At 40.5% G+C, this 15,742-nt stretch overlaps 1 protein-coding gene across 1 annotated transcript in view; it reads right to left on the minus strand.

Moving 5' to 3' along the window:
* SCD5 (stearoyl-CoA desaturase 5) overlaps positions 1-15,742 on the minus strand; it is a 207,217-nt gene that overhangs the window by 41,643 nt on the left and 149,832 nt on the right. Inside the window, exon 3 of the mRNA XM_090267912.1 lies at positions 8,668-8,873. Within this exon, the coding sequence (XP_090124038.1) occupies positions 8,668-8,873 (206 nt within the window). The remainder of the gene's footprint in view (positions 1-8,667; positions 8,874-15,742) is intronic.

Raw genomic sequence — 15,742 nt, forward strand, 5'->3', positions numbered from 1 at the left:
TCCTACTGCTGGAGGGAGGCAGAAATGCTCAGAAAGACTTATCCCAAGATTCAGGCACCAGGACACCAAAGAAACCCCCAAACCTCTACCACAAGCCACATACAGAGAAACAAGCAATAGAAGTTGCCTGCCTCCTGGCCATCTTGGGAGCAGAGCAAGGGCACAGAGAGAGACTGACTCTGTGGTGAAGGTGTACAGATCAGAGAAACAGAACTTGATGTCCAGTAAAAATACCTTTCAAAAATGAAGGTAAAATAAAAACCTTTAAACAGACAATGCTGAGAATTTATTGCCAATAGACCTGTGCTACAAGAAATGTTTAAAGAAAGTTCTTCCATATCAAATGAAAATTAGGATTCATGCACACACACAAAATAGGCTAGAAATGAAATATAAAGGTACATATTAAATAAACACATTACTTGAAGGGCTGTTTATCCCGTGAAAATATTAGAAGCTCTACATAGTCTAGAAAGAGAGCCAGGAATTGATAATATCTAAATATTAGTGATAATGATTATCTACTTGTACCAAAATGTCTTTTATAAAATCTAACCTTGTTTTGACTTCTATATATTATTTAAATTTTACATTAAAACAAGCTAAGATTTTATCTCAGCTTTGATAATAAAGTAATATTTTACTAGTGAAAAAGTAATTTAGTGCAAACATATGCTGTTCTTTTTTGATACGGGGAGACAGAACATTTAGATTTAAGTCCAAAATCCAGGTACCACCATCTACATGGCAGAATATTGAAAGGATCAGAGATAATGTGTGTCAAGACATAACGTAAGTACATAGTAGGCAGTTAATAAATGGCAGCTATTATTACCTACTGAAATATATCAAAGATGCTTGAAGATGCCTTTATTGCCATCAACAATGAAGCTAAGACAACACTTTACAAATAGCAGTTCCAGAATCCATTGACACCTGTTGATTAATATATCTAATATATCTAATATGCTAGTGAGTGAAGTATTCAGGTTCCGGGCACTTAAGAAACTGTCTCTTCATCCTGCCATGGGAATTTCATACATAGAAACAGATGGTCAATGTGGGGAAGAAAAATGACTGCTAATGCAGTTGGTGTATTCACACACATAAAGGCAAGTTCTCCCAAAATCCTACTCAGAAAAGTACCTCTTACTGAGGCAAACATATGACATTTTGACTTGGAAATTTTTTAAAAAGTCAAAACAAGCTGTTGGATTTTGTGCCACAATGCTTTTCTCCCTGCCCAGATTTTTAACCATGAAAATGGAGAAATTTGGGTGTTGACGCTGCAACCTTAATATTGAATCATCTCTGTCCTATAGGCCACAGTATAATTCAGCTGTTTGGCTTTAGCAATCAGAGTCTGTTGAGAAAAGCCAAAGGTTTAATAAGAGCAATTAAAGGATGTTTTACCTCTTCCACCTTCTGTTGACTTTTAACAAAAAGGATCTAATTAAATATAATTCACACCTCTTTAGTTGATTTTTACCATGTCTGGCCAGGGAACTGGAGATTCATAATTTTAATCTCTGACAACTGCTGCTGGAGCAGGGAAAATTAAAGGAAAAAAGTATTTCATTCTCAAATTTTTTATGGAAACAGGGTAAAATGCAACAGTGTGAGGGGAGGGCAGAGTGGGAGAGAAGATTCTGGGGCTCAAGCTGTTAGCCAAAGGTAGATTGCCCCTCAGATTGGAAGAAAAGATGCAAGGGGAGGGAATATTTACACACACATGGAACATATGAAAAGAGTCAATTGGAGCAAGACGATGAAGCGAGGGGAGAATATTAGAAGACAAAAAACCTTCCTCTCCTTGCCAAAAAATTAAAAAAAAAAAGTCTGCCTCAGCAATAGGCCAAATGGCTTTTGTTCTCTAATGAATCTGGGCAAGAGAAAGAACATCTTGGCATTGAGAACGCAGTGTGACAGATGAGGGAAAAAGTCCCCATGCACAGAGAAGGGCACAAAGGGAGGAACAAAGCCCTCTGGTGAGTAAAGAGACAAAGGCTGTGAGGACAGAAAAGAGGCAAATGGACAAGAGGGAGTAAACCAAAACCAGAGTTGTGAAACAGGGACTGAGTGACAGGAGGGACAGAATGGGAGTAGCAAAGGCAGGGGGCAGATCCATGGCAGGGCTTCCTCCCTGGCATTCCCAAACCCAAACAGGGGAGCCCCAGAAAGAAAAAGCAGGTACCTCCAGGATCTGATCTTCTTGTTCACTGTCCAATCCGCAGCACCTAGAGCAATGCCTGGTATATAGTGAGCACCCAAAACACAGGTGAATGAGAAGTGATACATGAAGAAAGGAGGGAGGAAGCTGAATCCCCTGAGAAAAACCAGGTGCCTCATTTTCTCCATGACTCAGGAGTGAGTTGGCAGAGAGGATACCAAAGAGCTGGGCTCTCTTACAGCATGGCTCAGTGATACTCACTTTGGAGCCAGTTTGCTTTTGGTGTTGCAGGACTATCAAAGACCCAAGTGATACCGGCAGTGGTTACAAGGGTAACTAATGAGCAAGGGAGTGGCAGAGGGCTGTTGTGCTTAAAAGGCCCTGCCTCCATGTCTGTCTCCAAATCTCACCCACATGTTCAAATGTTTGAATGTCTCATCATCCAGGGTCTCTCCTTTGGTGATTGTTTCCATGAGTTTCCTACAAAGACTATAATGGGCTCAGCCATTCAAAGTCACCAACATTTAAACAAGACTCATTCCATTAACTTAGGAACACATTTGGTAGGGCCCTGGGGAACATGGACTCAAAACATAGAGACTCCCAAGAGCCAAACATAGAAGACTGATCAAAGAGGCTGGGCCAAGGGAGACAGAGTTAGGCTGCTTGTGGATCCCCAGTGACTCATTCCACTCCCTAGGTGATAGCACAAGTGAAAGACAAAGCTGGGGGTAGCATGTAGAGAAATGAAGATGAGTCCATTGTAGACTTGTCTGCCTGCTCAGCTCTGGCTATATAATGGTCCCCGACAGAGAAACACACCTAGAGCTTAGACAGACAGGAATGACACACACAATGTCATAAAGAGAAAGGTGTCACTGAGAGATGTCATGCTCATTCTTTTAATAAAAGACTAATGATAACAGATGAGGGGACAAATTGAGATGAAACAGGCCTGAGAAAGGTTCTAGCCATTCAAGTTCCTTCCAGGAGTGGCAAGATTTATACATTTCCATCTCTTCACAGGGCACCAAAACAGAAGCATTTCACTCTTTTGAATAATTCCATTCATCTTCTCTCAGTTTATCCCATCACCGTAGTAATGAGGCAAGGACCTTGTTTCTATGTGTCTGCACTAGACTAGCATCCTCCCCAAAGACTACAAAAGTACACCTGGCAGTGTCTGCATGCTATTTCGAAATGAATTTCTTTTCTAAGACAAGAATGAATGGGATAAACAAAATATTAGGAAAAACAGACTCTAGATCTTATCCTCATTCTGCATCTCAGAAAGAGGATTTAAGATTCCAGTTTCTGCTTACTAAAGGGATGCAGAGAGGCTGCTCACTTGCTTCCCAAAAATGTTCTGAGACTGACAGACATGTGACTACCAGTCATTTTCGCTAAAGGCAGAACAGTTAAGGAACTACTGTACAGCAGAAATGCTAATTGCTTAACCCATATCTATTCACCCTTCCTTCCATGGAAATAAAATCAGGATTTCACTGGAAGGTGCAATGTATTTATCAAGAGACTACACTTCCCAGTTTATCCTGGCTGGTTTGGCTCAGTGGATTGAGCGTCGGCCTGCGAGCTAAGGGTCGCTGGTTCGATCTTCCAGTCAGGGCACATCAGAGAAGGAAAACTCTGAATCCAAAAAACCTCCGCTGCCTTGCGGCATACCTCCTCAGGGGAAAGGCTAAGGGAGTAAACCCCGACAGAAAATCCGGAGCCGGAGTCCCTAAGGCGGTTTGACGTTGTAGTCAACACCGGCAACTCCTGCGGCGCACCTGAAGCCAAGCTGTATTGACTCCGTGTTTCCCTTGGATCCTTCAGCTGCGAAGAGAGGGGGGGTCTGCTGCATGGGCAACAGCAGACCCTCCATATCACCCTGCCCAGGCTCTGTAGCTTCAGCTTCACTGGAGAGGACACTCCAGCGTCATCGCAAGATGTCGATTCAACACGGGAGGAGACAGATACCGTGTCACTCCCGAGTCGGACTGCACAACCATTCTCGGCGGTGCAGATAGACTCTTAAGAAGCTACACCATCGTCTCTCGAGACGGATGGCTGCCGACGACACTTCCCAGTTTCCTTGGAGTAAAGATAAGGTCAATTCGAGGTAAGTGGATAGGTTAAGTGTCTTCTGGGAAAGCTCCTTAGAGGTGAGTGACTCAACTGAGCAGTGCCACCCCACCCCTACCTTCCTTCTGGTTGGAGTATTAGTTGTCACTTTGAACAATAAAATGAAAGGATGGAAGGCACAAGCTAAACATTTTGGAGCAGAAAGACAAAAGAAACCTGTTCTCTACTGAATGTGTGTTGACTCTAGATTGCCATATTCTTTTATATCAGAGAGAGAGAAACTTCAATCTTGTTTAAGCCAAACAAAATTTCTGAGAGACCCATTGTCAACCTTCTGAGTAGCTCCCTTTTGGGCTCACTCCCAGCACTGGCAGGCCCCGGCCAAGATCAAAGGTGGAGACCCAGCCTGTGAAGGAAAGCATGACCCTTGAAGGCACAGGACCTAGGGCAGGGGGTTAAGTTGCCAGGATCTAAATGTGATACCTCTAGCTTCTCTTCCTCTCACCACCTAATCTCTGTCTTTTCATCATTCACAACTTGACAATAGAGAAAAACTTGAAGTAGTCCAATTAACCTCTGGGTAAAATGATCTTTTGGAGGAAAAGTCTGGAACTGTAGCTTGAACGGTGTCATTTTCCTTTTATCCTTAATCAGTATCTTCTCTCTTTAGGAGACTGTATAATGAAAAGTTGATAAAGCCTGGCTCTCTGGCAAACTTTTCTTTGGTGAGTTGTCATTAGAATGGCTAAGCACAAGTTTATCGATCAACTGCAATATTAGTGCTAGTATACTGAATGAAGGAGGAGTCTCTAAATCTTTTGTCTCTGTCACTTAGACATTTGCTTATTTGAGGAAACTACCTGCCATGGCACTTAGCTGGGTCTGTCTGCATAGACACTGCACCTGGGAGGGCAGTGGAATCAGCTGTAAACCCCGGCCACCAACATTGGCACAGGGCCTGCTGCCCTCAGGGAACTCTAGAAGGTGTGCCACTGAAATGACCCAGGACTGGGCCCCAAACAAGATGGGCACCTTTCTCTGTTACTTACGAAGTCCCCAATTCAGCCTAGGGTAGGAAAGACTGAGACCTGTTGTGGCAGTGCCACTGATGATGGTATCCAACCTCCAGTTCACACCCCTAAGCCCAAGGACTTATTCCATAAGGAATCTATCTCCTCCCTGTGGCCTGACTGGCAGGACCAGTAAAGCTGGCTCCACCAGCATGAAAATACCCAAAACACTGCACTCTCTCTGTGTATCTCAGAAGTGACTTTCCTTCAGTCCAGTGATTCTCAGTGCTATTTGGATGATGGATCTCTATGTCCTCTAGGCTGGATAATTACCAAAGGACATGAGTGCTCACCCACACTTCAGAGAACTGGCCTTTCAAATAGCAAGATACAGTTTAAAAACCATTGAGCAAATAACCTTGCTACAGATGAATGTTTGTGTCCCCCCCAAATTCATATATTGAAACCTAATTTTCAATGCAATGGTAGTAAGGGGTGGGCCCATTAGGAGGTAATTAGGTCATGAGGGTGGAGCCATCACGAATGGGATTAGTGCCCTTATAAATGAGACCCCAGGGGAGCAGTGAGAAAAAGAGACCCCAGAGAGCTCCCTTGCCCCTTCTGTCAGGTGAAGACACAATGAGAAGACAGTTGTCTGTGAATCCAGAAGAGAGCTCTCACCAGACATCAAATGTAATGACACCTTGATCTTGGACTACCCAGCTTCCAGAACTGTGAGAAATAAATGTTTGTTGTCTAAGCCACCCAGTCTATGGTCTTTTTATTACAGCAGCCCAAAGAGATTAGAACAGTCCTTATATCTCCAACTTTCTATCTACATTGTATTAGTTTCGCTATAGGAAAACTCATTTGTAAGGTCGCTCCTAGCTTTTAAGTTCAATGGCACTATATACTTCCATGAAATGAAAAACATTAAATATCCTTTCTCCCACCCTTACCTAAGTTCTCATCTTTTAGTTCTTGGCTTAGAAGCTAGTTCATTCCATAGGCCTTCACACACCTCTCCCATCCTGCAGTGTGGGCTGGACTACCCTATTTAAAGATGTGTCCTCTGTGCCAGTTCTTAGCACGAGCCCAATGACATACATGAAACGGTGATATGAGTGGATGGTTTCTGATAGCTACCACCTCCTTTGGTCACTGGACTGTGATTGAAGATGGTCTCAGATAACTATTCAGGGAACATTCTGAAATAGTCTTTGTTCTTCTGTCTGAATTTAGAAATAGTCTTTGGACATATGTAGCATGACTACACACCTAATGAGTAAGATTACAGTACCACATTTTTTTCAGGAAAAAATCTTCCATTTTTATGGTCAGAGAACCCCAGACTATTATACTCAGCTCTGTTCTCATTAATAAAATAGAAGATCCTTTGTCTTCTCATCTGAGCTCCTCAAATTAATCTGAGGTATGATTGCCCCAAAGCATTACTAATTGTATAACAACATAATTTATATCACAAAATTGGAAATGACATACATATCCAGTCACAGAGTGATGGTTAAATAAACTATGACACTCAACTGGTGAACTCATGCAGCTTGTGACAATGTACCTATGATATACTCTGAAGTTAAATGGTGAGGCATAAATTACATACACAGTATGACTGCCATCATGTAAAATATATCAAATATATGTATAAAATATAGAAATATATAGTGCTGAACATTAATAATGGCTGTGTATATGTGTTAGGATTGTGGATGATTTTCTATCTACGTTTCTAAATTTTGCAGATTTTCTCACAGTGAAAAACCAAAATCAATGAATCATTTAATTTTTAATTGAAAACATCTTGTTACTTTCTGCTATAAAACTCTTGGCTATTAATACCGGGTGTGTCCACCTGAAAGAGCTGAACTGAGGAGCAGAGAGAAGACCCGGTGGTGCAATAAGATGCATGGAGTCCCCTGGAGTAGTAAGTGCCTGTGTAATCATCATCACTGGTCTCAGCTCTTACTATGTGCCAGGCAGTTTCTATATACTTTTTGTTTTTATTATGTCCTCATAAACACGGTAGGAGTTAGGTACTAGTCTTACTGCCATTTTATTGCTGAAACAAAGCCTTAGATTGGTCAGTTCTTTTGCTAGAAGGAGAAGCCACAGAGTTTGATCCTGGGCAGTATGTCTCCATGGTCCACCATCTTCTCACTCTGCTCTACTGTCCCCTCCTATCTACAAGCAGAGGCTGAGGGGAAACAGAGCATAGTTCTAAGCCACACTTTCTTTCATGCAAAAATCTCTAGCTCTGGCTGAGTAGTTCAGCTGGTTAGAGCATTGTCCCAATATGCAAGGTTGTGGGTTCAATCCCTAGTCAGGGCACATACCAGAAGGAACAAATGAATAAGTGGAATAACAAAACAATGTTTCAATATCCCTCTACCTCTATCTCTTTCCCAAAAATCAATTTTTAAAAGAGAAAAGAAAAAGAATCTTTTGTGTCAGACAAAGGCTCAGCCTCCATTTCATTTTTAGGCAATTCTATTCGGACAAGTCCCCAAATGACTCCCGTTTGTCAGTGGACATGGTTTCTAGGAGCCACTTGTTCACCATATTATCTCAAAGCTCTAACCAAAGGGCAATCTTCAAATTGCCCCTCTTTGGGACAATATGCTCAGCTTTGAATACAAAGCATAAATCCATTGCTTTGGGGCAACAAGCCCACTTATAAATGCTCTCATGGTGACCAACTTCGCAGACCCAGACCAGCATGGGTCTGCCAGCTTCCTAGTTAAAAGGTGAATTACAGTTGTCGTCTACTTGCCAGCAATATTTCTCCGTGTGCTTGCAGAAAGTAGACTGACCCAGCAAATGACTGAATATGCCCTGCCGACACCATTAGTGTGCACAGCTCTTTGAGGCTCTCTACTACACGGTCACATTCTCTCTGCACAGAAATCTACTGATGTAACATTTCTAGAAGTGAGGGGAGGGAAGACTTCATTACAAGAGAATTCTAGGAGGACAGAGAAGGATACCTGGAGACAGTCCAGTCCTGTTAGAGTTAGGTGTATCACTAACATACAGCACCTTCCCCATCTTCCCTGCTACCTCAGGGAAACACAAATCAGGGAGTGGGGAACTACAGAAACAGATTCTATGAAACAAACTAAGAAGATTGGCTGAAAGGAAATGACATTGGGCTTAAAGGAAATCCATTTCAAATTAAAATTAAAATTAAAACAAATAAGTGAGCAGAGAAAACTTAATGAGCAAAAGGAAATGAATAAACAGAGAGAAATCCTAACAAGAAGACTGAATCTTCAGATAAAGTGCTGTAAGGATAACTGCTTGGGGATGTAGTTGTGACCACTGTGCTCTGTGTTTCTCAGTCCTGTCCCCTGAGGGACAGCTCTGTGATGTCTGTTCACTTACTTTCTCTGGAACCGGACCACAGGATCAGCCAGCAGGTCAGTGACGTCTAGCTTTCTGCCCTTCTCGATGACATCTTGATGCTTTCGAACGAACAGCCACCCAATGTGGGAAAAGAAGAAGCCCCGACGGGCGTTGTGAGGGTCAGCATCAGTCTCTGAGTACTTGTGGTGGACTCGGTGGTCCCTGGACCACTCGAAAATGTCATTCTGCAGAGAGAATGCAGATTCTAAGTAAAGAGACACAGCACCCTGGCACTTTCTTAAAAGCGTCTCAGCCTCTCCTGCCCCGCCCTCCACTATCCTCACCACTGACTTCCACTTTGCTCTCATCCTCAACCTCAAGTTTAATCTCTGGGGTTGGTCTGGCATGGTATTCATAAAAACAAGAATAAATCTTTACTTAGTAGGAATCTTAGCTTGGGTTTAGGATGTGTCCGCTGTAGAAGGTTCAGGCTTATTGAGTAAACTAGGGGAAAAACCTGAAAGAAAGTTCTGGTAGAGACTATTGAAGTCTTCTGGGAGATCATTCATGTCAAGAAAAGGGAGATCCAATGTCAGGATGAAGTCTTGTTTGTCAGAGGACAGGGCAACCTTCAGTACAAAAAGGTGTTGGTTCTTGGTCTGGATCTCTCTGCCCTCAAACCCACCCTTTAACAGTCTTGAGGTCCAACTTCATGGAGAGCAGGAAGCAAGGGAAATCTGAAAGAGCTACTTCACCAAATCTCTGCCAATACTGAGGCACCAATAATATTGCTTGATTACTGCTCTAACAGTGTGCCACAGAAAGGGAGGGGAGGTGACTTTGGCTCCTTGAGGAATCTGGTGTATTTGGCCATATCCACCAACTAAAGAAGCAGTAACTCCCAAGAGGCAGGCAACACTCACTAGACACCAAAAGAGGCTCTACTGTACAAGGAAGGAGAAACATCAGAGTGCAGCAGATTCTGCCAAACTCACAGAATGGGTGAGGCTCAGGCACACATGGGGGACACACCCTGTTGACCCTCTTGTGATGGGAGACATGGGAGGGTAGCAGGGGGCTGAAGGTCCTGTGTGAGCTACCAGGGGTCAGAACCAATGGCATTTAGACTGGTGTTATTAATGAAACCTTATCTATAGTCATGGGCCAGTGAAATCTAAAGACTTCCAATTTGTGTTGTTTTGTTTTGAAAACTTTGGGAAGGCAAATTAGGTTGGAAATAATGCTTTTGATAGAAAAATTAACCTGAAAATAAAAATAACTTTATAAAGTATATAACCCCTTTTTTTGAAAACAAAAATGGCACTAATCTTTGATGCCATATTATTCAGTAATTATTTGTGTTTTTGTTAAGAATCTGCTTCACAGATATTGGCTTCATCCTTCCGATGAGAAGAAAGGGAACTATTTTATTCTCAAAGTTCTAACAATTCTTTAACCAAGATGGCTTCATTGACTTTTGGTTTCTCTGGCATACCCAGTGCTACTAGAAGACTACTCAACCTTGTGCATCCTATAACACCATTGAAAACTTGAAATTTTTTTAAAAAGATTTTATTTATTTATAGAGACGGGGGAGGGGATGGAGAAGAGAGGGAGAGAAACATTGATGCACAAGACAAACATCGATCGGTTGCCTCTCCCAAGCTTCCAACTGGGGACCTGGCCTACAACCCAGGCATGTGCCCTGACTAGGAATCAAACCTGAGGCCTTTTGCTTTTCAAGATGATGCCAACCCACTGAGCCACATCAGTCAGGATAAAACCTTTTAAATTTGTTCAACCCTTAGGTAATGGGTCAGAGAGAGGAGAGGCAGAAAGACCTTAAGAAATATACGCTCAGCTTAAATATAATGAGAGAAGACAAGTGCTAAGCAGTTTGTTTAAGGCAAAAATTATAGCCTGGTTTACTGTGATAAGAAAGAGGTCTTTGGATTTTACATGTACTTAAACACAGTGGGCTGGAAAAAGTGAATGCATTTATTATTTATAATCTCAGAATATGTAGTAGGAAAGGAATTTTAAATGTCAGTCAAGATCATGGTAGCCCAGAATAATTTATTCCTTCGCACTAGTTTATTGCTTGTATTGCAATGTCATCTGAACATAGAAAGAAAGGGGAACACTCTCTTCCCAGTTCACAGGTGGCAAAATTAAGGCTTAGAAGACATCTACTCAAGTTCATCTACTAAGTGCAAAATGGTGTTCCTTTATTCCTTAGTTCATGCTCCTTTCAATAAGATAGTTCCCTTATCCTCCCAATTTGGTGGCAAGGAGGTGGGGGGTAGGGTAGGGAATCTTAAGGAAAAAAAAAAAAAACTTCTCGTTTTTCCTGTTAAAAGGTTACATTGAGTCTTTAATTTATCACAGTGCAATTTTATAACAACTCTAAATGGTGAGTTCCAAAGGGCTAGAAACATTGTCACAAAATTAAGAATAATGTAATAACAGCAACAACAAAAGAAAGATGATGAAGACAAGTTGGAACAGAGATATTTATTTATTTTAATTCCTCTTACCTTGATACCTTCCTGAAAGAAGCCACTTTGACTGCAACAGTGGAATGAAGCAAGGGCTTTGGCCACATCCCAAATAATTGAGCACAAAATCAAGCCAAAAATACTCTTAAGATGTGTTTTTTAAAAATATTCTGTTATTGTTTTTAACTCTAAAGCTGAGTCCAGTGAAAAAGTGACTCAAAGAACAAGATATAAGCCAGCAATGGGGCAGAGAAGGAACAAGACTCAATGCTTACCCAGAGGCCTTTTTCTTCCAACTCATCTGCATTTTTTTTCTATCCTGGAGTAACTGGGAGTGGGAGCCAATACTTGAAAAGCATTTGTGTTTGATGAAAACGTGTGTGTACCTAGAGTGTGTCTGGTATAGTCAATATGTGCAGAAGGGAGAGCTGAGGGCTGATGAGGAGGGAGGGATGGCTAAGCAAACCTCAGGAGGTGGGGAGTGAGAGGAAACAGGCTGCCATAGCCCTGGCAATATCATCCTGGTAATCTTGCAGTGTTTACATAGTGCTTATTACTCTTGTTTGGAACTATGTGTGCCTCTCCATCACCCCTGCCTCACAGAAAAGAAAAAAAAAAGTGAGGCACAAAGATATGGTGAGCTTCCATCAATGAGATGACTCTCAAGTATGTGGATTTCGTCTGTTCATGCCCTGTGTGTACATCTGGATAGTGGTCATGACATTGAACTCAGCAGCAACTCTTGAAACCTAAAGGCTTACATATTCTAACAAATCAATTAACAAATGATTCAATTCACAACTTGGAGTTTATGCTTAATGGTGGGTTCTGGTAGGTCACAGTCTTAGTACACAACCCCATTACCTTCAAAAGGGGACATTCATCACATGTTTATTGATCATTCCTGACAAAGAATTTGGGTGGTGAATGGAACTACATTAGTTCCAAGAACCCTGGGTATAACTGAGGCACAGGCAGGTAGGGGAGAAGAAGAGGAAGAGAGCAGATTAGGAGTGTACAAGAGATAGGTTTTATTATACGAGGAGCCATACCATGTTCTACTTTGTGCTGTCCAAGAGAAATATAATACAAGCCACATATGTAATTAACTTTTTTCTAGTAGCAACATTTGAAAAGTGAAAAGAAACAAAGTAAGATTAATTTTATTAATATACTTTACTTAGGATAATATATTCAAAATGTCATTTCAATATATGATTAACATAAATTATTAATGAGATATTTTACATTATTTTTTGTACCAATTATTTGAAACTGGGTGTGTGTATTTTATACTTCTAGCGTAGCTCAATTTGGGCTAGCCACATTCCAAGTGCTCAATAGCCAGACACATGTGGTTAGTGACTACCATATTGGACAATGCAGTTCTAATTAATGACATATACTTTTCTATATGTGTTATACCTTCAAAAGTTTCTTAAAAATAAAATAAAATAAATTTTAAGTTTTAAAAATGTAATGTTGCTTTTAAAAAGCTTAAAAAATTTAATGTTGTTTACCTGTGTGAAGTTGACACAAGCAGGTAGAGGGCAAATGGGCTGCACATATCAAAAGTGTTAAAATTGCACACATGTAAAAATCTAACAATTTATTTCTTTATCTTAAGGAAATTTATTTTAAGATAAATTAAGATAAAGGGAATTTATCTTAAGGAAATAATGATAGTATATGCAAAGATTTAACTACAAGGATGTTCACTGGAGTGAAAACATGAAAAAGCCCTAAATTTCCACATAACAGGATACAATTGAGTACCTTGTGATACATTAATTAATTCAATACTATTCTCTTTGTGTGTGTGTGTGTACATAGAAAACTTCTGGAGAGAAATATTAAGAAAAAAGTCCTAGAGTTACCTCAGGGAAGTGAGACTAGGAGGTAGGAGATAAGGAAAAATACTTTTACATTTTATCTTCTACTCTGAAATTTTTAACAAGAGCATCTGTTGGTTTTGTATTAAAGAATTTATAAAAAAGGGATATTGTAGTATTGACATGGAGAGATGGCAAGGAAAATAGTTAAGTGAAAAGTGCTTTTCAAAATAGTAGGTACAGTATGAATCCACTTTTAATAAAAATTTGTGTTTGGGCATAGGAAAAATAAAGGAAGTATGTAAGTCAACCTATTTACAGTGATTCTCTCTAGAAAGTGGGATGTGGGTGATTTTTAATTTTTTCTTTTAGTTTGTGTGTTTTCAAATTTTTATAATAAACAAGTTTTTCTTTTGTAAGACAGGGGAACAATTTTTTTTTTAAGTTTCTATATACCTGAATCAAAACAACCCAGCTTCTGCTATCAGCCCCACATTAGGAAACACTATAAAAAAGTAAGATTCATTTAGTAATCCAGTTATATATCTTTATATTACCCAGCAGCATTACATCAGCCAATCATACCTCAACCTGTGTAACAATGCCCTTGCTTAAATCCAGCCTGTGTCTTGTACCTTTATTACTTCACTCTCCATCATAGATAACATCCCTAAACAGTGTCCCTGCTGAGACTGTAGAAATTGAGATGGACCATATGGTGATACTTCTCCATCCGCGCAGTCTTTGAGTATCGTCTGAGATTTGAGCACAGGTACTTAATCTCATAAATTCCACTGAGGCAGATTATGAAGCCACCCTCACTGTCAGTACTTTTTCCCAATTTCTGTTTATGCACAGAAGAAACTCACGAGTCTAGTCCTCTAAATGGCAGTAGGGGAAACTGTCTTATAAAGCCCACATAATTTCCTAGTTAGCAAGATGAAGGCCAAATGTAAACAGTATTTAGCTTGTCCCATTCAACAGATCTGAGACCAGAGTTGGTCAGCTTTCCTCCAGTCTCACTGCAAACAGATGTTTGCTTCTAACAAGACACCAAGGTGATTGCTCTCTCCCCTGATTTGATTGTGTTGCTGCTTCAAGTACCAGACGGGCAAGTTTACCAGGTGGTGTCAAAATGTAGCCAGCCAAAGGGTGAAAAAGATGAAGGGATTAAACAACAATAACTACAACAACAACAACAACTAATAGACACAGACAACAGTATGGCAATTACCAGAGGGAAAGGGGGTGCGGCAGGTAGAAGAGAGTATGGGCCGACAAATGGTGATGGAAGGAGACTTGACTTTGGGTGGTGAACACATAATACAATTTATCAGATAATGTATTATAGAACTGTATGCCTGAAACCTGTATAATTTTTTTATTAACAATGTCACCTCAATAAATACAATAAAAAAATAAAGAATATGACAAGTCACAAAACTGTAAAAAAACAAACAAAAACAAATAAAAATATAGTCAAAGGGAATTCCATTTGTATTCATAATACATCTTTGTTTCCAATCAATAGTGAAAAAGAAACTAGGAGCACCAATGACAGACATGTCAGCTTGAATAGGCAGGTTTTAGAGTGCAACGTGTGTCTTGTGAGTGAATAGCACTGTGTCTGGAAAGAGTCATTCCATCAAGAGGGACGAAAAGGGAAAGGTCTCTACTCTCTAGGGACTGTAAGGCTCATTTGAAATAGATTTTATCTCAGTCTCTGGGGTCTGAATGTCACCTCCTGCAGTTCAGATGCCAACATTGTACTATTCAAACAGTGAAGAACATTCAGTGCTTTCCCCATTGCTGATACTGCGTCAGCACTGATTTCCCCCAGATAACACTGACAATCTGTAAGAAGAACCCAGGAAGTCCCCAAAGGACCCGGCAGCAAACTATAGCAAACTATAGCTTCTGGAGAACACGTCCTCACCTGCTGTGTAGCCTTCACATGGCCCTCAGCCTGGGGAGTTTTTAGAAGTTGGGTAAGTGTTAAAAAACTAACATTAGTGGTTTAAAATGTGTTTGCAATCTGGCCGGTGTGGCTCAGTTGGTTGGAGAGTTGTCCCATACACCAAAAGGTTGTGGGTTTAATTCCTGGTCAGGTCACACACCTAGGTTGCAGGTTTGATGCCCAGTTAGGGAGCCTATGAAAGGCAACCCATTAATGATTCTCTCACACATAGGTGTTTCTCTTTCTGCCCCACTTCCTTTCTCTGTAAAAGAAACAAAAAAAATCCTCGGGTGATGATTTAAAAAAAAAAGTGTTTGCTGACACTTAAAAACTGCAAAAAAGAAAAGGGATGTTTCATATTTTCTTTTATTAAATCTCTTACAATGAAAATGTATTTGAATAAAATTTTATTAAAATTAAAACACATTTTTAACACGCATTTTAAAAATGGCTTGGATAGTCCTCTTGGTAGACACATTGGTCTTCTGTGAATCTTAATTTGGGTTTTGGAGGGTGTTTTGGTCAGTGATGTGACCATTATTCTAGTCTCTTGAACTAGATATCCTTCACTCAATATGTCAAAATTTCAGGGAAGAAAGGGCCTAGAAAACAATGACAGCCCAGTAATGATGGATACACCTTGCTCCCAGATCTTGGTTTTTAAATACCATTCCCCAGTAAAAGGATTTGGGACTCTGGGGAAATGGCTGATGCCAGAACTAGAGCAGGAAAACACAAGAAGAACTTGATATATTTTGTTGTGTCAGAAAATAAGGAATTGCTCTAAAAATGATGGCAACATGTCAAAAAGGATACAGGAGTCCATT

This window comes from Furipterus horrens, unplaced genomic scaffold, assembly GCF_987537825.1.
Source record: "Furipterus horrens unplaced genomic scaffold, mFurHor1.1.pri manual_scaffold_2, whole genome shotgun sequence".
NCBI classification, from domain to species: domain Eukaryota; kingdom Metazoa; phylum Chordata; class Mammalia; order Chiroptera; family Furipteridae; genus Furipterus; species Furipterus horrens.